Source organism: Stegostoma tigrinum, chromosome 26, assembly GCF_030684315.1.
Source record: "Stegostoma tigrinum isolate sSteTig4 chromosome 26, sSteTig4.hap1, whole genome shotgun sequence".
Lineage (NCBI taxonomy): Eukaryota > Metazoa > Chordata > Chondrichthyes > Orectolobiformes > Stegostomatidae > Stegostoma > Stegostoma tigrinum.
The window spans coordinates 47,837,661-47,862,725 of NC_081379.1; the positions used below are offsets into that span (position 1 = coordinate 47,837,661).

Genomic DNA, 25,065 nt, shown 5'->3' on the forward strand with positions numbered 1-25,065 from the left:
CTAATCTAAGCCCCTCCCCCTACACTATCCCATCATCATCCAAATGCATATCGAAGGACTGTTTAAATGCCCCTAATGTGGCTGAGTTAATTACATTGGCAGGCAGAGCGTTCCATGCCCTTACCACTCTCTGAGCAAAGAACCTGCCTCTGACATCTGTCTTAAATCTATCACCCCTCAAAATGTTTCCTTTTCCATTCTCTCTCACAGATGTGGACATCCTAGCTGGGCCAGCATTCCTTGCCCATCCCCAGTTGCCCTTCAGAAGGTGGTATTGAGCTGCCTTCTTTAACTGCTGTAGTCTGTGTGCTGTAGATTGACCCACATTGCCACTGGGAAGGGAATTCCAGGATTTTGACCCAGCAGCACTAAAGCATCGGCGATATATTTCCAAATCAGGGCGGTGAGTGGCTTCCAAAAGAACTTGCAGGGGGCTGCTGTTCCCATGTACCTGCTGCCCTTGTCCTTCTAGGTGGAAGTGATTATGGGTTTGGAAGGTTAAAATAGTATCAGAGATAATGGGAACTGCAGATGCTGGAGAATCCAAGATAATAAAATGTGAGGCTGGATGAACACAGCAGGCCAAGCAGCATCTCAGGAGCACAAAAGCTGACGTTTCGGGCCTAGACCCTTCATCAGAGAGGGGGATGGGGGGAGGGAACTGGAATAAATAGGGAGAGAGGGGGAGGCGGACCGAAGATGGAGAGTAAAGAAGATAGGTGGAGAGAGTGTAGGTGGGGAGGTAGGGAGGGGATAGGTCAGTCCAGGGAAGACGGACAGGTCAAGGAGGTGGGATGAGGTTAGTAGGTAGCCGGGGGTGCGGCTTGGGGTGGGAGGAAGGGATGGGTGAGAGGAAGAACCGGTTAGGGAGGCAGAGACAGGTTGGACTGGTTTTGGGATGCAGTGGGTGGGGGGGAAGAGCTGGGCTGGTTGTGTGGTGCAGTGGGGGGAGGGGACGAACTGGGCTGGTTTAGGGATGCAGTAGGAGAAGGGGAGATTTTGAAACTGGTGAAGTCCACATTGATACCATATGGCTGCAGGGTTCCCAGGCGGAATATGAGTTGCTGTTCCTGCAACCTTCGGGTGGCATCATTGTGGCACTGCAGGAGGCCCATGATGGACATGTCATCAAGAGAATGGGAGGGGGAGTGGAAATGGTTTGCGACTGGGAGGTGCAGTTGTTTGTTGCGGACTGAGCGGAGGTGTTCTGCAAAGCGGTCCCCAAGCCTCCGCTTGGTTTCCCCAATGTAGAGAAAGCCGCACCGGGTACAGTGGATGCAGTATACCACATTGGCAGATGTGCAGGTGAACCTCTGCTTAATGTGGAATGTCATCTTGGGGCCTGGGATGGGGGTGAGGGAGGAGGTGTGGGGACAAGTGTAGCATTTCCTGCGGTTGCAGGGGAAGGTGCCGGGTGTGGTGGGGTTGGAGGGCAGTGTGGAGCGAATAAGGGAGTCACGGAGAGAGTGATCTCTCCGGAAAGCTGACAGGGGAGGGGATGGAAAAATGTCTTGGGTGGTGGGGTCGGATTGTAAATGGCGGAAGTGTCGGAGGATAATGCGTTGTATCCGGAGGTTGGTAGGGTGGTGTGTGAGAACTCCCCCTCGTTCTCACACACCACCCTACCAACCTCCGGATACAACGCATTATCCTCCGACACTTCCGCCATTTACAATCCGACCCCACCACCCAAGACATTTTTCCATCCCCTCCCCTATCAGCTTTCCGGAGAGACCACTCTCTCCGTGACTCCCTTGTTCGCTCCACACTGCCCTCCAACCCCACCACACCCGGCACCTTCCCCTGCAACCGCAGGAAATGCTACACTTGTCCCCACACCTCCTCCCTCACCCCCATCCCAGGCCCCAAGATGACATTCCACATTAAGTAGAGGTTCACCTGCACATCTGCCAATGTGGTATACTGCATCCACTGTACCCGGTGCGGCTTCCTCTACATTGGGGAAACCAAGCGGAGGCTTGGGGACCGCTTTGCAGAACACCTCCGCTCAGTCCGCAACAAACAACTGCACCTCCCAGTCGCAAACCATTTCCACTCCCCCTCCCATTCTCTTGATGACATGTCCATCATGGGCCTCCTGCAGTGCCACAATGATGCCACCCGAAGGTTGCAGGAACAGCAACTCATATTCCGCCTGGGAACCCTGCAGCCATATGGTATCAATGTGGACTTCACCAGTTTCAAAATCTCCCCTTCTCCTACTGCATCCCTAAACCAGCCCAGTTCGTCCCCTCCCCCCACTGCACCACACAACCAGCCCAGCTCTTCCCCCCCACCCACTGCATCCCAAAACCAGTCCAACCTGTCTCTGCCTCCCTAACCGGTTCTTCCTCTCACCCATCCCTTCCTCCCACCCCAAGCCGCACCCCCGGCTACCTACTAACCTCATCCCACCTCCTTGACCTGTCCGTCTTCCCTGGACTGACCTATCCCCTCCCTACCTCCCCACCTACACTCTCTCCACCTATCTTCTTTACTCTCCATCTTCGGTCCGCCTCCCCCTCTCTCCCTATTTATTCCTGTTCCCTCTCCCCATCCCCCTCTCTGATGAAGGGTCTAGGCCCGAAACGTCAGCTTTTGTGCTCCTGAGATGCTGCTTGGCCTGCTGTGTTCATCCAGCCTCACATTTTATTATCATGGGTTTGGAAGGTGCTGTCTGAAATCCTTGGTGAGTTTCTGCAGTGCATCTTGTAGGTAGTACACACCGCTGCTACTGAGTGTCGGTGGTGGAGGGAGTGGGATGTTGTGGATGTGGTGCCAATCAAGCGGCTGCTTTGCCCCGGATGGTGTCAAGCTTCTTGAGTGTTGTTGGGGCTGCACCCATCCAGGCAAGTGGGGAGTATTCCATCACACTCCTAACTTGCGCCTTGTAGATGGTAGACAGGCTTTGCAGAGTCCTGAGGTGAGTTACTCCCCTCAGTATTCCTAGCTTCTGACTGCTCTTGTAGCCACTGTGTTTGTGGTGTCTCTAGTTGAGTTTCTGGTCAATGGTAACCCCCCCAGGATGTTGATAGTGAGGAATTCAGTGATGTTAACACCATTGAATGCCAAGGAGTGGTGGTTAGATTATCTCTTATACATGATGGTCATAGTCTGGCATTTGTGTGGTGCGAACGTTCAAAGACATTGATGAAGCATCTGAAAATGATTGGGCAGAGGACACTGCCCTGAGGGGCACCTACAGAAATTTCCTGGAGCTGAGATGATTAACCTCCAACTCCAACCATCTTTTTATGTGGAAGAGACCCGGAGCGTTTGCCCCCTGATACCCATGGTTCCGGTTCTGCTCAGGCTCCTTGATGCCACACCCAGTTGAATGCAGCCTTGATGTGAAGGGCTGTCACTCTCACCTCACCCTCTGGGATTCAGCTCTTTTGTCCATGTTGGAACCAAAGCCAAAATGAGGTCAGGAGCTGAGTGGCCCTGGCGGAACTCAACCTGGGTGTCACTGAGCAGGTGCTGCTTGATAGCTCTGTTCAAGACACCTTCCATCATTTTGCTGATTATTGAGAGGAGACTGATGGGGCAGTAATTGGCCGGGTAGGATTTCTCCTGCTTTTTATGAACAGAATTTTTCACGTTGTCGGTAGATACCCATGCTGTAACTGTGCTGGCACAGCTGGCTAAAGGAGCGGCAAGTTCTGGAGCACACGTCTCCAGTGCTATTGTTAGGGCCGATAGCCTTCGCAGTATCCAGTATCTCCAACTGGTTCTTGACATCAAATAGAATGAATTGAATTGGCTGAAGATTGGTATCTGTGATGGTGGGGACCACTGCAGGAGGCTGGGATGGATCATCTACTCATCACTTCAAGTTGTACAGCATGGAAACAGGCCCCTCAGTCCATCTCACCCATGCTGACCGGGTGTCCTAAACTGAACTAGTCCCATTTGTCTCTAAACCTTTCCCACCCATTTACCTGTCTAAATGTCTTTCAAATGCTGTAACTGTACCCCCATCTACTACTTCCTCTGGCAGCTTGATTCACACACACATCACCCTCTGTGTGAAAATGTTGCCTGCCAGGTCCCTTTTAAATTCTCCTCCTCTCACCTCAAACGCACGCCCTCTAGTTTTGGACTCTCCTGCCCTGGGAAAAAACAGCTTTGGCTATTCACCCTATCCAGATCCCTGATGACTTTGTAAACTTCCCAAAGTTGACAACGCTCCACGGAGAAAGTGCCCCACCCTTTCCAGCCCTTCCTTATCGGTCAAACCTCCCCCACCCCAGTCCCAGCAACATTGTTGTAAATCTTTTCTATACCCTTTTTCTAGTTTAACAACATCATTCCTTTAGCAGAGCGAAACCAGAACTAAATGCAGTATTCCAAAAGTGACCTCGTTAATATCCTGCACAGCCATAATATGATATCCCAACTCCTATACTCAATGCACTGGCCAATTAGTGTAAAAGTACCCATTTTGTCAGCGTTTTTGGAGATGAAGCTGATTGCCGTGAGCCCAGGTTTTCAGTCCCACGCAGTGACAGGACTCCCCTCTCCATGCCTACCTTCCATTTGTCCCAACACCCTTCTTTTTCTGCCACTCACTGTGACATTTCTACCTGCTAGTGGCTGTAAATTTGAATATCTGAGCTTGACCTAGTAACTTGTAGGTTTTTTTCAATTCTCTGTGTTCTAATTAGCTTTCAGTAATTCTCTAACCCCGGTGGTATGCATTTTTCTAAAAGAAAGTCTTTGAATCCAGGCAGTAAACAGAGTGATGATTGGGTTTTGGTGAATGAATGGCGTTGCTTGTGACCTGCTAATGGTGGGTAATGGGTCAATGCATATTGCTGCCTGTGCACTCTCTGACACTGAGCATGTGCAGCAAACACACTCCCCCTAGTGACTGAGTGTAAGGCTGCACTTAATTAACATACATGGGAGGGGGCGGGGTCTGTCTGTGGATGGGCGTGTCTCACCTGGGGTGGGTGGGGCTTAGTTGTGGGTAGGGCAGGTCTCACCTGGAGTGGGTGGAGCTCAGTTGTGGGTAGGGCAGGTCTCACCTGGAGTGGGTGGGACTCATTTGTGCATTAGGTGGGGCTTACCTGGGGTGGGTGGAGCTCAGTTGTGGGTGGGGCTCAGTTGTGGGTAGGGCTCAGTTGGTGGGTGGAGCTCAGTTGGTGGGCAGGGCTCAGTTGTGGGTCGGCAAGGCTGACCTGGGGTGGCTGGGGCTCCTGTCCGACTGATGGTATTCACCTGATATGGGCGGACCTTAGCATGGGTGGGTTAGTCCCAGGTGGTTGGGGTGAGCGGACTGGGCTCCCGGAGCTGTGAGTCAGTACTGTGTCAGGGCGGAAGCAGGCTGCATTCCTCATTCCCGGTTGGCATGGCCCTGCAGCTTTACGTTGACCTGATATCCCAGCCCTGCCGCTCAGTTTATCTGTTCGTTCAAAAGAACAACATTCCCTTCGAGCTGAAAGAGGTCCAGCTGCTGGCAGGTAAGGTGCTGGCAGACAACACACTGAGGGAGAGCACTGGGAGAGAGATAGGGGGTGAAAAACAGAGTGAGTCAGAGAAATGATCCAGAGGGAGACAATGAAATGAGGCAATGTGAGAAATCAGAGTGAGAGAGATGATGCAGTGAGGCAGTATGTGTGAGAGTGAGAAATCCTGAGAAACTGGAGAGGGATGATGTAGAGGTTAAATACAAAAGCATCAAGGCACTGAGAGTTGAGAGCAGGAGGAGAGTAACCAGAGGGAGAGAGTTGGGGGCTGGGGGGGAGTGAGGTTGGTATGGTGGTCCGGGGGGTGGGGGTGGTGTTAGGGATTTCTGCAAGGTGCTGAGCTGTTTTGCTGAGTGGTGTGTCTCTCTGTGCAGGAGAGCAACATTCGGAAGAGTTTCGGAAATTGAATCCTCTGGGGAAGGTGCCTGTGATAAAGGATGGGGACTTCACCCTGACCGAGAGGTAAAGTAGCTGGTGCCAGGCTGGCAGCAGGCACGGATCGATCTGAGTTCTTGCTGCTGTCTCTGGTTGGGAACATAATACCTTCCCCTGGGTACAGTGAAAGTGATTCACAATCAATTCGACAGGTTCTGCCTTTCCTGGATCAAACTGACTCAACAGGAACAACACTTGCTGTGTGTGACTTGCATTTCTGTGTCACCTATCTTTCCCCAAAGTGCTTCACCGCCACAGCTCACTTCCTGAAGTGTCATCGCTGTTATAGAAAATACTCCGTATCAAATACTCATGTGTTCCCTGCATCTACCTGTGTATGCAGACTCACTTTCAGAGAAAATAACTCTAAAACTGCAGTGCTCCCTCAGCACTGACCCTCCAACAGTGCGGCACTCCCTCAGCACTGACCCTCCGACAGTGCAGCACTCCCTCAGCACTGACCCTCCGACAGTGCGGCGCTCCCTCAGCACTGACCCTCCGACAGTGCGGCGCTCCCTCAGCACTGACCCTCCGACAGAGCGGCGCTCCCTCAGCACTGACCCTCCGACACAGCGGCGCTCCCTCAGCACTGACCCTCCGACAGTGCGGTGCTCCCTCAGCACTGACCCTCCGACAGTGCGGTGCTCCCTCAGCACTGACCCTCCAACAGTGCGGTGCTCCCTCAGCACTGACCCTCCGACAGTGCGGTGCTCTCTCAGCACTGACCCTCCGACAGTGCGGCGCTCACTCAGCAATGACCCTCCGACAATGTGGTGCTCCCTCAGCACTGACCCTCGGACAGAGCGGCACACCCTCAGCAATGACCCTCTGACTGTGCGACGCTCCCTCAGCACTGACCCCTCAACAGAAGCTGTTTGACAGTAATGAAGACAATTCTATTAATAAGGGTGATTCCACTGAAAGGACACATCGTACCATTCTCAAACCAGTTTTGTTGGTTTGACGAAGAATCTTTCGACATTCTAAGGGATATGGGTCAAAATATTAGATGGGAGTTTTCCAAAATTCCTGAGTGTGGTGAAATACTTGCAAAATACTATTGCAACACAGGTTCCAGGAAAATAAAATCAAACTCTAAATGGCTGGGTCAGGATTCAAGCTGTGTGGTGTAGCTGCAGAGAAATTAAAAACAGAGACTCGAAGATAGAGATAGTGGGAACTGCAGATGCTGGAGTATCCAAGATAACAAAGTGTGGAGCTGGATGAACACAGCAGGCCCAGCAGCATCTCAGGAGGAGCACACCTGAGATGCTGCTTAGCCTGCTGTGATCATCCAGCTTCACACTTTGTTATCTCAAAGGTAGAAATTTGAGTGACGGTGATTTCAGGCAGAGGGACTTTGTATTGAGGACCTGAGGAGGATACTGGTGAAGGATGATTGTTTGCCCCTTGTCTCTCCCAGTGTGGCGATTCTGAAGTACCTGGCATGTAAATACAAGACCCCCGACCACTGGTACCCAGCTGACCTCCAGAGCCGCGCTCGCGTGGATGAGTATCTGGCCTGGCAGCACACAACTCTGAAACCACCAGCTGGGAAAATCTTCCTGTTGCAGGTGAGAGATTCTCAACATCTGTTTTTTTTTGTATTAACCGACTCAGCGCTTGTGAAAGCCAAAATGTGCCTTGTTAGATGTGATTCTAATGTTAGGGTCGCTAATAGCTAACAATAAATAAAGATAATCAGCCCATGTTATGATGGAGCGGTTTTGCACTTTATAAGACGTGCATCCTCTTGTACACAGACTCCACATACTGCAAACAAATAAGGTATTTGTTACGTTTGTAAATATTTGAAATATTCTTAAGCCTTTACCTTTGAATTACCTGGAGGCTCTACTACCCTGTTGCTTTCTCCATGGAAACACCTGAACCAATCAGTTGACCACCAGCTATTCCTGGCGTATAAATTGTTGTCACCATTTGCAATTTGGCACTCTTGTGTTGGTCCTGACAAGGGCAAGGCAGAATAATTCAGAATCATCCTCTCAGCAAGATTCAAGTTCGGCCGGAGAGAGAGACAGGGGGACAGAGAGAGAGACAGGGAGAGAGAGAGCACGAGCGAGAGAGAGAGACAGAGAATGAGAGACAGACAGACAGACAGAGAGAGAGGGACAGAGAGTGAGAGAAACTGATGGATCTTGTGACCACTTCTGGAGGCAGGGAGGGGCATTCCTTGAAGGGGTTGTGTGTGATGGAGGGTTAGTGCTGGGACATTTTAATACTTGTTAATGTTTGGTGAGTGTTGAGCAATGACTGAGATTGGCTGCACCAGTTTTAATCCGGATTAATTAATGAAAGGTTCCTCACATGCCTTCAGCTGAACAGGTTCTACAGGTCTGACCATCTGTCTCACTTTCTCCTGCTCTCTGTCCCTCGGCGCCTCCACAGCAGTTTGAGTATCACATCACTCTCAAAGCGTGGGTCAGTCACCCTGGAGACAAATTGCCTTGTTTCTTGTTGCTCAGGAGAAAGGACACATTCACACACACACGCACGCACACACACACTCACTCACTGATACTCTCTCACTCTCTCTCTCTCACACTCACACTCTCACTCACTCACTCTCTCACCCACACGCACAGGCACACACACACTCACGCACACACACCGGTGCACACTCTCTCTCTCTCTCTCTCACGGACACACACAGGCGCACACTCTCTCACTCTCTCTCTCTCTCACACACACACACGCGCGCGCTCTCGCTCTCTCTCTCACGCATACACACAGGCGCACACTCTCTCGCTCTCTCTCTCACACACACACACGCGCGCGCGCTCTCACTCTCTCTCTCACGCATACACACAGGCGCACACTCTCAGACACACGCACACTTACACTCTCACAACACACATTCTCACTCTCTTGTGTTTTCCGTCTCTCACATTCTCTCTCTCTCTGTCTGTGTTTGAGTGAGGTGTTATCATGCTGCCTGTACTAGGACAAGACTGGGTGTTAGTGGAGGGGGTGAAAGCAACAGGAGAATTCTGTGTCTTTACCACCCCCTGTGACTGACATCAGTGCCCTGGGTACAGCCAATGGAACCTGAATATGAGCCCCTTTGAAACAGTTCCCTTGTACAATAGGACCTGCCAGTTTCTCACTCTAAACAGCCTGTGTGTCTGAGCAGATCAGCCATTGCCAGACAGATCCCAGTTACCACCATGAGGCCAACTGTACCCTGGGCCCTTCCTGAGCTTGGCCTGGTGTCCAGGCCTGGTCTTCAGTTTTGGGCCGTTATTCCTGATTTCTCTCTGGTTCTTGGGTCTGCAGGCTTTATTCCCAGTCGTGACCGGGGCACCATGTCCCAAAGAGAAGATGGTGGAGGCCCAGGATGAACTGGCCCAAGCTCTGAAGAATTTTCAAGAGAAGTTCCTTCAGGAGAAGCTGTATGTTGCTGGCTCGAAGATCTCACTGGCTGACTTGGTCGCCACTTCTGAGCTGATGCAGGTGCGTATCACTGAGTGATAGGTTTTCTAGCGTGAGGAGGAGGTCTTTCAGTCCTTCTGTTTGTGCTGGCCCTTCAACAGCAGCTGGAACCCTCTAGACTCCGCAGAGATCCAATTCCTTTGAAATGGTTATGATCGCAACCTCAGCAACCCTACTTTGTGGTGAAGTGTCCATGTGACATCAGCCCTCCATGAGATCATTAGATATAGGAGCAGGAGTAGACCATTCAGCCCATTGAATCAGGTCCACTGTTCAGTTGGTTCGTGGCTGAGCTGATAACCCTACAATTACCAACTTTCCTGCCTTACCCCATCACCCCTCAATTCCTTTACAGATTACAATCTGTGTCTCTCTCATCCCTGAATATACTTCATGGCCCAGTCTCAATAGCACTGTGTGCTAAAGATTTCCACACGTTCGCTCCCCTCTGAGAGAAGAAATTTTTCCTCATGTCTGTCATAAATGGGCGAGACCTTATTCAGAGATTATGCCCCCTCAGGTCCTAAACTCTCCCACAAACGGAGGCAGCCTTTCCACATCGACCTGGCAAATTTCCCGAAAAATCCTGTTTGTTTCAATAAACGCTCTCATTCTTCTAAACTCCAATGAGTACAGGGCAAATTTACACAACCTGTCCTCGTAAGACAGTCCATCTGTACCCAGGATCAGCCAAGTGAACCTCCTCTGAACTGCCTCCAATGTCAGTCTATAGATGAGGGAACCAAAACTGTTCACAGTATTCCAGCTGTGGTCTGACTAGAGCCTGGTATAGTTTCAGCAAAGCCTCCCTATTTTTAACCAAATCCACTCAAAATAAAGGCTGCTATTCCATTTGTTATCCCTATTGTCTGCTGCACTTGGATGCTGGCTTATTGTGTCTCATGGATGTGAAATCCCAAATCTCTCTGTGCTACAGCTCTCTGCAGTCTTTCTCCATTGAATTATATATATATAAGATCACATTTCCCCGCATTAAGCTCCACCTGCCGAGTTTTTTTCTTTACCCACAGTCTATAAAACTTTAAGTTAAAGTGTCGATATCCCTCCACAAACTCTGTGTGTTATCCTCACCACTTGCCATCTGCAACTTTGGCTACAATACGTTTTCATCATTCAATCTATCCTGTAAATATTGGTGGCCCCGGCACTGATCACTGTGGCACTCAGATAGTTACAACTTGCTATCCTGAAAATGCCACCTGCTAATCCCAACTACGTCTTCTATTAGTTAGTCTCTGCTTCTATCCATGCTAACATGCCATGCCCAAAACATAGAAGATAGGAGCAGGAGGAGGCCATTCAGCCCCTCGAGTCTGCTCCGCCATTTATTATGATCATGGCTGATCATCAGGCTCAGTATCCGAATCCTGCTCTGCCTCCCCCATCAATAGCCCAAACCCCTTTAGCCCCAAGAGCTAGACCTACCTCCTCCTTGAAAACACAATGTTTTGGCCTCAACTACTTTCTGCAGTAGTGAATTCCACAGGCTCACAACTCTCTGGGTAAAGAAGTTCCTCCTTATCTCATTCCAGAAGGTTTACCCCTTTGCCTTAAACTGTGACCCTGGATCTAGAACCCCCACCACACACTTTTGGGAACATCTCCCTAGATCTAATCCATCTGATCCTGCTGGAACTTTATGTGGGGTGCCTTAGCTAATGCCTTCTGAAAATCAAACACGTAACATCGACTGGTTCCCCTTTATCTATCCTGCTTGTTACCTCCTCAAAGAATTCTGGCGAATGTGTCAGGCAGGATTTCCCCTTCATGAAGCTATGCTGACTGTTTGATCATATTATGTATTTCTAAATGCTCTGCTATTACATCCTTTATGATAGACTCTGGCATTTTCCCAAGAACTTATTTTGGCAAACTGGCCTTTAGTTAGCTTTTTTTTTTGGCCTCCTTCCCTTTTTAAATAAAGATGTTATATTGACCATTTTCCAATCCTCTGGGACTTCCAGCATCATAAGATACCTGGAACATTACTGCCAGTTCATCACTATCTCTGTAGCTACTTCCTTTAATATCCTGGGATGCATCTCATCAGCTCCAGGGGACTTATAGGCCTTTAGCCTCCTTAGTTTTCTAGTTGTCTAGTGATTGTTATTGTATTTATTCCTTCCTCCTCATTTTGCTCCTTGATTATTTAGTAATTTTGCAATGGTCTTATTGTCTTCTAATGTGAAAACTGCTCAAAGTCTTTATTCAACTCCTCTGTCATTTCCTGGTTCCCCACTATTATTTGTCCAGCCTCACACTTTAAGGGACTATGCTCACTTTCTCTTTTATTTTTTGTCTATCTAAAGAAGCTCTTGCTATCCATCTTGATAGTACTTACCCTCAAAGTTTATGTTCTTGCTCTTTTTGTCTTCGTGTCTTTTGTTGGTTTTTTAAAACTTTCCCAATCCTCAGGCTCACCACTAATCTTTGTTTCATTGTATGTTCTTTCTTTCAATCTGATGCTATCCATAACTTGCCTGGTTAGTTATGGTTGGTTCATCCCCTTCCTGGAACCCTTCTTCTTCACTGGGATATTTCTTTGCTGTGAGCCAAAAACAATTTGCTGAAACATCTGCCACTGTTCCTCAACTGTCTTTGCTTCTAAACTCCGTCCCCAGTCTATTTCAGTTAGCTCTGTCCTTATTCCTCTGTCATTACTTTTAATTAAGTATAGCACGGTCGTGTCCAACCCAGGTTCCTCTCTCTCAAACTGAACGCTAAAGTCTACCATGTTATGATCACTGTTTCCTTTGGGATCTTTGACTGTGAGATAATTTATTAAATCTGCCTCATTACATTTCACCTGATCCCTGATTGGATCCATAGCATATTGTCTAGGAAATGGTCCCAAATGCAGTTTTAAGGATTCTCCCTGTTGTGTAACTGCAGGTAGGGGTCCAAAGACATGACCCACCGATGGTGTCTTCCCTTTGTTATTTCTCATCTGAATGAACACATAGCTTCCAGCCTCACCCCCTTCAGTAATTCAAAAACTCTGCACCTGTTTCTCTCTCATTTCATTATTTTAAAATCTACTCTTCAGTTTCTCCCCTCACATTATCAGTTGCTATTTTTTAAAAACATCATTTTCCAAAACAATTGGTGTTCACAAGTTTCATCGCTGAGGTGCTGTTGTGGCTTTTTGGGAGTTTTGTAACAAGTAACTCTCACCTCCCCAAAGCCTGCCCACCAACTACAAGGCACAAGTCAGGAGTGTGATGAAATACTCCCCTTCTGCCTGGATGGGTGCAGCCCCAACAACACTCAAAAAGCTCGACACAAGGAGTGGCAGATGGAGTTTAATTTAGATAAATGTGAGGTACTGCACTTTGGGACGGCACATCAGGGCAGGTAAGGCCCTGGGGTGTGTTGCTGAACAAAGAGACCTTGGAGTGCAGGAAATTAGAGTCACAGGTAGACAGGATATGGAGAAGGTGTTTGGTACGCTTGCCTTCATTGGTCAGTGCATTCAGTGTAGAATTGGGAGGTAATGTTGCAGCTGTACGGGTCATTGGTTAGGCCACTTCTAGAAAACTGCATTCAATTCTGGTATAACAAGGTGTAGAGCAGGAAGAACACAGCAGGCCAAGCAGCATCAGAGGAGCAGGAAGGCTGACGTTTTGAGCCTAGACCCTTCTTCGGGAATTCTGGCCCCTCTGTTCTGGAAGGATATTGTGAAACTTGAGAGGGTTCAGAAAAAATTACAAGGATGTTGCCAGGGTCGGAGGGTTTGAGCTACAGGGAGAGGCTGAATAGGCTGGGGCTATTTTCCCTGGAGTGTTGGAGGTGGTGGGGTGACCTTGTAGAGGTTTATAGAATCATGAGGGGCACAGATAAAGTGAATAGTCAAGGTCTTTTCTCCAGGGCAGCGGGGTCCAAAACTAGAGGGCACAGGGTTAAGGTGAGAGGGGAAAGGTTTAAAAGGGACCTGAGGGGCAACATTTTCATGCAGAGGGTGGTGTGTGTATGGAATGAGCTGCCAGAGGAAGTCGTGGAGACTGATACAGTTACAGCATTTAAAAGGCATCTGGATGGGCACATGAACAGGGAAGGGTTTAGAGGGATGTCGGCCAAATGCTGGCAAATGGGGCTGGATTAATTCAGGATATCCAGTCAGCATGGACAAGTTGGACTGAAAGGTCTGCTCCCATGTTGTACAATTCTATGACCATCCAGGACAAAATGCTTGATTGGCACCACATCCACAAACATACACTCCCTCCACCACCGACACTCAGTAGGAGCAGTGTGTACTATCTACAAGATGCACTGCAGAAATTCACCAAAGATCCTCAGACAACACCTTCCAAACCCACAATCACTTCCATCTAGAAGGATAAGGGCAACAGATACATGGGACCACCAGCCCCTGCAAGTTCCCCTCCTAGCCACTCACCATCCTGACTTGGAAATATATCGCTGTTCCCTCACTGTTTCTCCAGCACTTCCTGCCCTGTCCTGTATTAAAACTCCTGTCCTGTCCTTGAATGACCGAAAAATAATTCCTGGGTCAAGCAAGCAATTAGGAATTCTAAAGCAATGTACCAGATGCTGGAGATCTGTTATTTAAAAAAACACCCAGCAGCACCTGTGGAGAGAGAAATGGATTTAAGATTTCAAATGTGAGATGGCTCTGAGGGAACACTGAGGGAAATGTAACCTATTGTTGCAAAGGGGCTAATATTGGAAGTGTAAAAAAATCATATTCCAATGGGGAGATTTTGTGAAGACTTGGGCTGTATTCCTTGGCATTTAGAGAAATGAAGGTAACTGAAAAGAAACAAAATTGTTCATGGAGTAGATTGTGAGGAGATCTTTCCCATCATGTTGGAATCTGGAACAGGGAGGTGGTAGAGTTGAATGTTCATATCAGGCGCACCGAAAGTGAGTTGGGTTGTTTCACAACATCTAAAACATGTGGACGACATGACAGACTCCACCATTCTCCTTATCCACATAGCGTTTGGTTTCATGGTGAAGTTTCTGAGCCCTGGTGGTGTGCACATGGAGATGGGGTGGCCCTCTGCTCTCACACAGAGTGGTCCAGTTTCCAACACGGTTTGTAGACCTCCTGCACCCTCAGTGGTTAGTTTACCAACGTATTTTTCTCCACTTCCTGAATGTTTTAAGGGACCTTCTCTAATGGATAAAGTACCGTAATGCATGCCAACACTTGCACAATGATGGTATGTGTAATTGTTAACCGATTTTTGCAGGGCAGAGCACTATGGTAAATCTCTGCTCTACATTTATGTACATTTCAATATAGCAGCTGATCATCCTCTTTGAAGGTCATAGAGTCATGGAGTCTTCAGTATGGAAAGAGACCTTTCAGTCCAACCAGTCCGTGCCAAACATAATCCCAAACTAACCTAGTCCCACCTGCCTGTTCCGGGCCCATATTCCTGCAAACGTTTCCTATTTGTGTACTTACCTCACTGCCTTTTAAACATCGCAACTGTGCCTACATCCACCACCTCCCGAGGATGCTCATTCCACCCTCTGTGTGAAACAATCTGTCCATCGTGCCTTTTCTAAATTTCTCTCCTCTCACCTTAAAAATGTGCCCCCAGTCTTGAAAATCCCCCTATCCTAGGGAAAAGGCACCCACCATTAACCCTCATGATTCTACAATCGGGATCAGGGGTGACGGGGAGAAAGCAGGAGAATGGGGTTGAGAAACTTATCAGCCATGATTGAATGGCAGAGCAGACTCGATGGGCTGAATGGCCTAATTTCTGCTCCTATGTCTTATGGTCTTAAGGTCTTACAAACCCCTCAACCTCCTACGTTCCAGTGAAAAAAATTCCCAGCCTATCAGGCTCCTCCTTAGAACCTCAAACCTTCCATACCCGGCCACATCCTGGTAAATCTCTACCAAACCATCTCTAAGCCTAATAACATCCTTCCTATAACTGGGTGTGGTAACAGTTTACATTCACCAGTCAGGAATTTCGCGATTTCATAACATTCTGCGCGCGCCCCCCACCCCCCACCCCAACCCCAACCCCAACCCGGGCAGCGGTCACAAACCAAATGAGTTTCTCTTGTTAAATTTTCCAAAACCTGCACATGGTAATGGTGAATGGGAGCAAACACTGTTTTCCTGCGGTGATCATCTCCAGGCCCACCATCCTGGAGGTTCACATTTTACACCCAGAGGGGCCTTGATGGTTTGCAAAAAGGCTGCATGAAAATGGTTTGGGGGTGGGAAGGCCCAGGAACTTCACATCACTTGTGAAAACCTGAGAGCTCACCACCATCACAGGACAACAAAGGACAGCCAATCAAAACTAGCCTAACCCAGTGGCAGCCATGTCCCACTTCCTGCTTCTGGAAGAGACTAAAGAAACTCAGCCCCAAGTCTCAGGATAAGGGGGTGAAAACTGAGAGGATGATCAGCTTTTTCACTGAGAGGGTTGTAAATCTTTGGTTGGAGGTCCAGGCCAGTTGCAGACCTTCACTTGTTGAGGATATTGAAGAACCAGAGATGGATAAATGTTTAGATCCTGAGGGAGTTGAGGGAAATGAGGAATTGAAGACCAGTGGGAGCTGAGTTTGTGGGCCACATTACAAGTAGGCAGAACACTGTTCAAACTGAGTTCTGTGGATGGGTCACCAGACCCAAAACATTAGCTCTGATTTCTCCCCACTGATGCTGCAAGACCTGCTGAGCTTTTCAAGAAATTTCTGTTTTTATTTCTAATTGACAGAATTTGCAGTTCTTTTGGTTTTTGTTCAAACTGTGTCTGTCTGTGAGTGTCTCTATGTCTGTGTGGGTGAACATGTGAATGTCTCTGGCCATGTGTCCATGTGAGTGAAGGTCTGTGTGAAGGTCTGTGTGTGTGTGTCTCTTGTGTGTGTCTGTGAATGTGTGTCTGTGAGTGTCTGTGAATGTGTGAGTGTGTGTGAGTGAGTGTCTGTGTGAATGTGTGTGTGTCTGTGTGAATGTGTGTGTGTCTGTGAGCGTGTGTGTGTCTGTGAGCGTGTGTGTGTCTGTGAGCGTGTGTGTGTCTGTGAGCGTGAGTGTGTGTGAGCGTGAGCATGAGCGTGTGTGAGCATGAGTGAGCGTGAGCGGGTGTGAGCATGTGTGTGTCTGTGTGCATGTCTGTGTGTCTGTGAGAGTCTGTGTGTGTCTGTGAGTGTGAGTGTGTGTGAGCGTGAGCATGAGCGTGTGTGAGCATGAGTGAGCGTGAGCGGGTGTGAGCATGTGTGTGTCTGTGTGCATGTCTGTGTGTCTGTGAGAGTCTGTGTGTGTCTGTGAGTGTGAGTGTGTGTGTGTGTGTGTGTGTGTGTGTGTGTGTGTGTGTGTGTGTGTGTGTGTGTGTCGGCCTGTCTGTGAGTGTGTGTGTGTGAGAGAGAGAGAGAGAGAGAGAGAGAGAGAGAGAGTGTGAGAGAGAGAGAGTGTGTGAGAGAGAGAGAGTGTGTGTGAGAGAGAGAGAGTGTGTGAGAGAGAGAGAGAGTGTGAGAGAGAGAGAGAGTGTGTGAGAGAGAGAGAGAGAGTGTGTGAGAGAGAGAGAGTGTGTGAGAGAGAGAGTGTGTGAGAGAGAGAGAGTGTGTGAGAGAGAGAGAGTGTGTGAGAGCCTGTGAGTATGTGCGTCTGTGGGTGCGTCTGTGTGTCTGTGTGAGTGTCTGTGTGAGTGTGCGACTGTGCGTGTGTGCGTGTGTGCGTCTGTGTGTCTGTGTGAGTGTCTGTGTGTGTGTCAGTGACCGTGTTTGTGTCTGTGTGAGTGTGCGTCTGTGTGAGTGTGCGTCTGTGTGAGTGTGTGAGTGTCTGTGTGAGTGTGTGAGTGTCTGTGTGAGTGTGCGTCTGTGTGAGTGTGCGTGTCTGTGTGAGGGTGCGTCTGTGTGAGTGTGCGTCTGTGTGAGTGTGCGTCTGTGTGAGGTGTGTGAGTGTCTGTGTGAGTGTGCGTCTGTGTGAGTGTGCGTGTCTGTGTGAGTGTGCGTCTGTGTGAGTGTGCGTCTGTGTGAGTGTGTGAGTGTCTGTGTGAGTGTGCGTCTGTGTGAGTGTGCGTGTCTGTGTGAGTGTGCGTCTGTGTGAGTGTGCGTCTGTGTGAGTGGGTGCGTCTGTGTGAGTGGGTGCGTCTGTGTGAGTGTGCGTGTCTGTGTGAGTGTGCGTCTGTGTGAGTGTGCATCTGTGTGAGTGGGTGCGTCTGTGTGAGTGTGCGTCTGTGCGAGTGGGTGCGTCTGTGTGAGTGTGCGTGTCTGTGTGAGTGTGCGTCTGTGTGAGTGTGCGTCTGTGTGTCTGTGTGAGTGTCTGTGTGAGTGTGCGTCTGTGTGAGTGTGCGTCTGTGTGAGTGTGCGTGTCTGTGTGAGTGTGCGTCTGTGTGAGTGGGTGCGTCTGTGTGAGTGTGCGTCTGTGTGAGTGTGCGTCTGTGTGAGTGTGCGTCTGTGTGAGTGGGTGCGTCTGTGTGAGTGTGCGTGTCTGTGTGAGTGTGCGTCTGTGTGAGTGTGCGTCTGTGTGAGTGTGCGTGTCTGTGTGAGTGTGCGTCTGTGTGAGTGTGCGTCTGTGTGAGTGTGCGTGTCTGTGTGAGTGTGTGCATCTGTGTGTCTGTGTCCACGTCTGTGCATGTCTGTGTGAGTGTCTGTGTCTGTGTGAGTGTGTGCGTGTGAGTCTGTGTGTCTGTGTGTGCATCTGTGTCTGTGTGTGCGTCTGTGTGAGTGTGTGTGAGTGTGTGTGTCTGTGTGAGTGACTGTGTGTCTGTGTGTGTGTCTGTGTGAGTGTGCGCATCTGTGTGTGTCTGTGTGAGTGTCTGTGTGAGTGTCTGTGTCTGTGTGTGAGTGAGTGTGTGTGAGAGTGAGTGTGCGTCTGTGTGAGTGTGCGTCTGTGTGAGTGTGCGTCTGTATGTGTGTGCGTCTGTGTGAGTGTGCGCATCTGTGTGTGTCTATGTGAGTGTCTGTGTGTCTGTGTGAGCGCGCGTGTGTGTGTGTGTGTGTGTGTGTGTGTGTGTGTGTGTGTGTGTGAGTGTGCGCGTCTGTGTGAGTGTGCGCGTCTGTGTGAGTGTGCGCGTCTGTGTGTGTGTGTGTGTGTGTGTGTGTGTGTGTGAGTGTGCGCGTCTGTGTGAGTGTGCGCCTCTGTGTGAGTGTGCGCGTCTGTGTGAGTGTGCGCGTCTGTGTGAGTGTGCGCCTCTGTGTGAGTGTGCGCGTCTGTGTGAGTGTGCGCCTCTGTGTGATTGTGCGCCTCTGTGTGAGTGTGTGCGTCTGTGTGAGTGTGCATCTGTGTGAGTGCGCGTCTGTGTGTGTGTGCGCACGTCTGTGTGAGTGTGCGCGTCTGTGTGTCTGTGTCCGTGTGTGTGTCTGTGTGAGTGTGCGTCTGTGTGAGTGTGCGCGTCTGTGTGTCTGTGTGCGTCTGTGTGTGCATCTGTGTGAGACTGTCTGTGTGTCTCTGTGTGTGTCTGTGTGTCTGTGTGAGTGTCTGTATGAGTGTCTGTGTCTGTGTGTGTGAGTGAGTGTGTGTCTATGTGTCTGTGACCGTGTGAGTGTCTGTGTGTCTGTGTGAGTGTCTGTGACTGAGTGAGTGTCTGTGTGTCTGTGTGAGTGTCTGTGTGAGTGTGTGTGTCTGTATGTGTGTGTGAGTGAATGTCTGTGCGAGTGTGTGCGTCTGTGTGAGTGTGCGTCTGTGTGAGTGCGCGTCTGTGACCGTGTGTGTGTCTGTATGAGCGTCTGTGTGTCTGTGTGAGTGTCTGTGTGTGTCTGTGTGAGTGTGTGCGTGTCTGTGTGAGTGAGTGTGTGTGTGAGTGAGTGTGTGTGTGAGTGAGTGTGTGTGTGAGTGTGTGTCTGTGTGTCTGTGTGAGTGTCAGTGTGTGCGTCTGTGTGAGTGCGCGTCTGTGACCGTGTGTGTGTCTGTGTGTGTGTCTGCGACTGTGTGTGTCTGTGGGAGTGTGTATGTCGCTGTGAGTGTGTGTCTGTGTGAGTGTCTGTGACTGTGTGAGTGTCTGAGTGTCTGTGTGAGTGTGTGCGTCTGTGTGTGCGTCTGTGTGTGCGTCTGTGTGTGTGTGCGTCTGTGTGTGTGTGCGTCTGTGTGAGTGCGCGTCTGTGTGAGTGTGTGAGTGTCTGAGTGTCTGTTTGAGTGTCTGTGTGAGTGTCTGTGTGTGCGTGTGTATTTGTGTGCATCTGGGTGATTGTGTGTGTCTGTGAGTGTGTGTCTGTGAGTGTGTGTCTGTGAGTGTGTGTCTGTGAGTCTGTGTGTCTGTGTCTGTAAATGTGGGTGTGTCTGTTTGTCTGTGAGTGTGTGTGTGAGAGTGTGTCTGTGAGAGTGTGTCTGTGAGAGTGTGTCTGTGAGAGTGTGTCTGTGAGTCTGTGTGTCTGTGTCTGTGAATGTGGGTGTGTCTGTTTGTCTGTGAGTGTGTGTGTGAGAGTGTGTCTGTGAGAGTGTGTCAGTGCGTCTGTGAGAGTGTGTGCGTCTTTGTGAGTGTGTGTCTGTGAGAGTGTGTCTGTGAGAGTGTGTCAGTGCATCTGTGAGAGTGTGTGCGTCTTTGTGAGTGTGTGTCTGTGTGAGTGTCTGTGACCATGTGTGCGTCTGTGTGTGTGCGTCTGTGTGAGTGTGCGCGTCTTTCTGTCTGTGTGTGCGTCTGTGACTGTGTGTGTGTGTGTGTGACTGTGTGTGTGTGTGTGTGTGTGTGTGTGTGTCTGTGTGAGTGTGCGTCTGTGTGAGTGTGTGCGTCTGTGACCGTGTGAGATCTGTGTGAGTGTGTGTCTGTGTGAGTGTGCGCGTCTGTGTGAGTGTCTGTGTCTCTGTGTGTGCGTCTGTGTGTCTGTGTGAGTGTGTGCGCCTGTGTGTCTGTGTGAGTGTCTGTGTGAGTGTGTGCGTCTGTCTGAGTGTGCGTCTGTCTGAGTGTGCACCTGTCTGAGTGTGCGCGTCTGTGTATCTGTGTGTGTGTCTGTGACCGTGTGTGTGTCTGTGACCGTGTGAGATCTGTGTGAGTGTGCGTCTGTGTGAATGTGTGTCTGTGAGTGTGCGTGTGAGAGTGCGTGTGTGTGTCTGTCTGTGAATGTGTGTGTGTGTCTGTCTGTCTGTCTGTGAATGTGTGTGTGTGTGTGTGTGTGTGTGTGTGTGTGTGTGTGTGTGTGTGTGTAATTGTGTCTGTGTGTGCCTCTGTTTGTGTCCCAGTGTCTGTGTATCTTTGAGTTGAATCCAGCAGGAACCTCCATCATAAATATTTATCAATAAGGATCGCAAGTACATAAGTCCATTTGGGAAGTGTGGAAGTGAGGACCGCGTTGGGAATTTTGTGTTCCTTTCCCTGTGACCTCTGTCTTTTCGCCCACTCTGATCTCTCCTGCCTGGACCCAAGCTTAATCTTTTATTGTTCTGGCAGGAACCCATTCAGCTTTTGAGATGATGGCTTTACGAGACAGCGAAGAGGCCAGTTTAAAGGTTCATGTGAAGACTCAGGAACAGCAGGCCTGACCGACAGGGCCATGCTTCTTGCAGTCTCAGTGTTGGGGACAGTCACCCTGAGGGTCTGGCGCTCCGCTCTGGGGCTCAGGGGCTATCTGCTGCAGTAGCTTGTGGTACACAGCCTGCAGTGACCACCCACCCCTCTACCCCAAGGACAATACATTGTTCCCACCCCCACACCTTGACACCCCCACAGCTCCCACACTCAACCAAACACACCCACTTCCTGCCTCTGCAGGCCTACACAAGCAACACCAGCCCCTAGTCCACACTGAGGCAGGCCGAGTGAGCACCAAGAGGGAGGGAGCCATCATGGACTGGAAACACAGAAAATAGTGTCGAGAGGAAGCCACTCAGCTCTTTGAACCTGCTCTGCCATTCAATACAATCGTGGCTGATTATACAACTCAGCCACACCCCCATTCCCACTTTCTCCCCCACACCCTTTGTTCCCCTTTGGCTCTGGAACCTCTAAGTGCAGCTCCATCCTCTCCGCCTGACCCTGCTGGCTTTCACAGAACAGAAAGCAGCATTGATCGAGGGGACAGAAAGGACTGCGGACTCTGGAAAGCCAGACTCAATAAATGTGGAGCTGGAAAAGCACCAGCAGATCAGGCAGCACCTGGGAAGCAGGGAAGTCGGTGTTTCCGACCAAAGCCCTACGTCAGGACTGGGGAGGGGGGAGAGGAGCCCAGAAATAAATGGAGGGACAGTGGTGTGGCTGGAGGGAGGGGAGGTGAGATGGTAATGGGCGGATGCAAGTAGGAGGTAATTGTAATTGGTCAGTGGGAAGGGTGGAGAGGATAGCTGAGTGGGAAGATGGACGGGTCAGGTCAGGGAGGTGAGGGGGACGGGGAGGGCTGGACATGGGATAAGGCTGGGGGTGGAGGGATTTTGAAGCTAATGAAGTCAATGTTGAGGCTATTGGGCTGAAGGTACCAAGGCAAATTATCAGGTGTTGTTCCTCCAGTTTACACTTGGCCTCACTCTGACAGTGGAGGAGACCGAGGATGGACATGTCACCGGCGGGGGGGTGTGGGAGGGGGAGTTAAAGTGGATGGAAACCGGCAGGTCGGGTAGAACAGGCCCTTCAGTTCACTAAAGCTCATTAAAAGGTACACACACACACACACACACACACACACACACACACACACACACACACACACACACACACACACACACACACCCCTACCTTTTAAAATTAATAGCTTTTTACCTCTACACGGTCCCTGTCCCTCTATTCCTGTTTCTGTTAAGATGCCTCTTAAACATTGTTATTGTAACCCACCTCCACCGTCTCGCCTGGCAGTGCATTCCAGACGCTTACCACCCTCCGTGTGGAAATGTTCGCCCCTCCCATCTCCACCCCTTTACCTATATCCACGTGTAACTGACATTTTTACCCTGGGAAACTACTCTGACTATCCATTCTATCCAGGCCACTCATCATCTTGTAAACCTCAGCCAGGTCGCTCTTCAGCTTCCGACATTCAAGTGAAGCAAAACCAATTTTCCCAACCTCTCCTTATGGCTAATACTCTCCAAACCAGGTAACACCTTGGTAAACCATTTCTGTACCCTCTCCAAAGCCTCCACATCCTTCTGGTAGTGTGGCTACCAGAACTCTACACAAGCTTCCAAAGGTAGCCTAACTAATGTGTTATACAGCTGCAACAGAACAATGTTTATACTCTGAGCCTGACCGAGAAAGGCCTGCATGCCATGCACCTTCTTGACCACCTTATCCACTTGCGCTACCACTTTCAGAGGACTGTAGACCTGAACTCCTAGATCCTCCTGTACTTTGTGTTAATGCTTGTTGAGGCTCTCTGTCATTTATTATACACTTCCATCCTGCATTAGATCTCCCAAACTCCAACACCTTGTATCGGTCTGGTTTGGGATGTGTTAGTGGGAGCAGTGGAAGGGAAAACCAGGCCCTGTGACCCCACAAGGGATGTGTGTTGTGGGACAGTGTGGAGTCCTCCATTCTAACCCTGATCCTGCACCACCCCACCCTCCCCGGGCTGGTCAGAAACACACCAAACAGTGGGTGTAGTTCTTTCATTGATGGAGCGGTAAGAGAACACAAAGCCTCACGTGGAAGCTGGGATTGTACCCAGGTGAATATCTGGGTGTGAGCGGACCTGGGAGGGGGGGGCTCAGGGTGACACCTGGACATTGAGTGGGGAGGGGTGCTCAGTGTGACCCGGACAGTGGAGGGGCTCAGTTTGCCCAGAAAGTGGTGGGGGGAGGGGGGTTCGGTGTGACCCAGACAGTGTGTGGGGGGTGGGGGGAGCTGCTCGGTGTGAACGGACAGTGGGGGGGCTCAGTTTGCCCGGACAGTTGGGGGGTGGGGGTGGTGTGTGACCCGGTCGGTGGAGGGGGGGAGGGGGGGGTGTGTGACCCGGTCGGTGGAGGGGGGGAGGGGGGTGGGGTGGGGACCCGGTCGGTGGGGAGGGGGGGACCCGGTCGGTGGGGAGGGGGGTGGGGTGGGGATCCGGTCGGTGGGGAGGGGGGGGGCCCGGTCGGTGGGGAGGGGGGTGGGGTGGGGACCCGGTCGGTGGAGGGGGGGAGGGGAGGGGGGGGGGTGTGACCCGGTCGGTGGAGGGGGGGGTGTGTGACCCGGTCGGTGGAGGGGGGGAGGGGAGGGGGGGGGTGTGTGACCCGGTCGGTGGAGGGGGGGAGGGGAGGGGGGTTGTGTGACCTGGTCGGTGGAGGGGGGGAGGGGAGGGGGGGGTGTGTGACCCGGTCGGTGGGGAGGGGGGGGCCCGGTCGGTGGGGAGGGGGGGGGGCCCGGTCGGTGGGCTCCAGTGCTCTGTGGGATGTGGGTAAAAGATGGTTCAGTCGGTTTCTGTGCGTTCTGCCCACCGTTGGTCTGTAGCCCATGTTCTCCTCTTCCTTGTGTCCCTGCAGCCCCTCGGCGTTGGCTACGACCCATTGAAAGGTTCAACCACGCTTACTGCTTGGAGAGATCGGGTGAAGGCAGCGGTTGGCACAGATTTATTCGACAAGACCCATGAACCAATCCTTACAGTCATGGAATCACTCAAATCACTGTCCCAGAGCCAGCCCGAAGCTCTCGCAGTTATAAAAACCAGCTTCATCAAGTACTTCAAATAAAATGACAGAGTTCAGCACGGTGCAGTAAAACTACTAATTCCATCGAGATCTTCTCATCCCATATAGCCATGTGGATCTGCTCTCATCATATGGATAATAAATATATTGTTTAACCTGTTTGTAATATAATTCCTTCTTGACTTGTTCCAAATTCTGTAATGGAGAATGTCAAGTGTCCAAATACAACACAACAGTTGTTCTGAGGAAGGGTCACCAGACCCGAAACCTTAACTCGGTTTTCTCCTCCACAGATGCTGCCAGACCTGCTGAGCTTTTCCAGCAACTTTGTTTTTGTTCCTAATTTACAGCATCCGCAGTTCTTTTGGTTTTTATTTGTATCCAATTACAATGTTGGGCAAACAACAGTATAAAGATCAAATGGAAAGGTTTCCTCAAACATGTACAAGAGAACACTGTGTTCCCAGACAATGAGGAAAGAAGGGTATTGAATCGAGTTCTTGTGAATTAATTGGGGCAAGTGAAGCAGTGTTCAGTTTTGGAAAGGGGGGAGTGAAGGAGGAGAGCCTTTGGGGAAGAATGATCATAATATCGGCATTGCAGTAATTGTGGGTCAGGTCTTTACTGAGCCTGGTGGCACATTTCTGAGTGGAATGCCCATAACTGTAATTGGACAGGCAGGATCTAGGAAAGCCTGCCCATCGTCCGCTCCAGTTGAGGCCCTGAAGCGTCCACACCTCGCTTGGTATTAGTTTTGAGGTCGTTGGGTGAAACTGGGGATGGTCATCCTGACCAAATGTTCTGGTGGGTGAGGGGTTGCCACTCTCAAGGGCCTTCCCACCAAATTCGGTGCCCCGTTCCGGCTGAAACCTTCCTAGCAGGCTGTCAAACCCCCAGTGTTACAGGAGCTTTCACACTGGGCAGGGGCATTCAGCATCCTGCCAGGCTGGTTTACGGCCAACATTTGCCCTTGTGTGTTAATATTGTGTAACTCGCACACAGCTGCACAAGGGTCATCAGTCAAAGTACCAGGCAATCCTGACTTTACAGCTCGCTTAGCTTATGTTTGCTTTTGCAAAGTTTGTTGATTGTGGAGGAGGTTGGCTTCTGAAGGGAGTATTCCTGTGCTCTGGTGGGGTGTCAGGGGAGATTTCTGCCCCTCCCTGCACAAAAAGCTGGCTGGGATGATCAGATTTA

At 50.3% G+C, this 25,065-nt stretch overlaps 1 protein-coding gene across 1 annotated transcript; it reads left to right on the forward strand.

Moving 5' to 3' along the window:
• The first annotated feature begins 5,125 nt into the window (after nt 1–5,125).
• On the forward strand, nt 5,126–24,027 carry LOC125463960 (glutathione S-transferase theta-1-like). The gene is made up of 5 exons (XM_048555785.1): nt 5,126–5,465; nt 5,846–5,933; nt 7,330–7,480; nt 9,204–9,380; nt 23,704–24,027. The coding sequence occupies exons 1-5, from the start codon at nt 5,354–5,356 to the stop codon at nt 23,908–23,910; spliced, it is 735 nt and encodes a 244-aa protein (XP_048411742.1). The 5' UTR covers nt 5,126–5,353; the 3' UTR covers nt 23,911–24,027.
• Nucleotides 24,028–25,065: the final 1,038 nt, after the last annotated feature.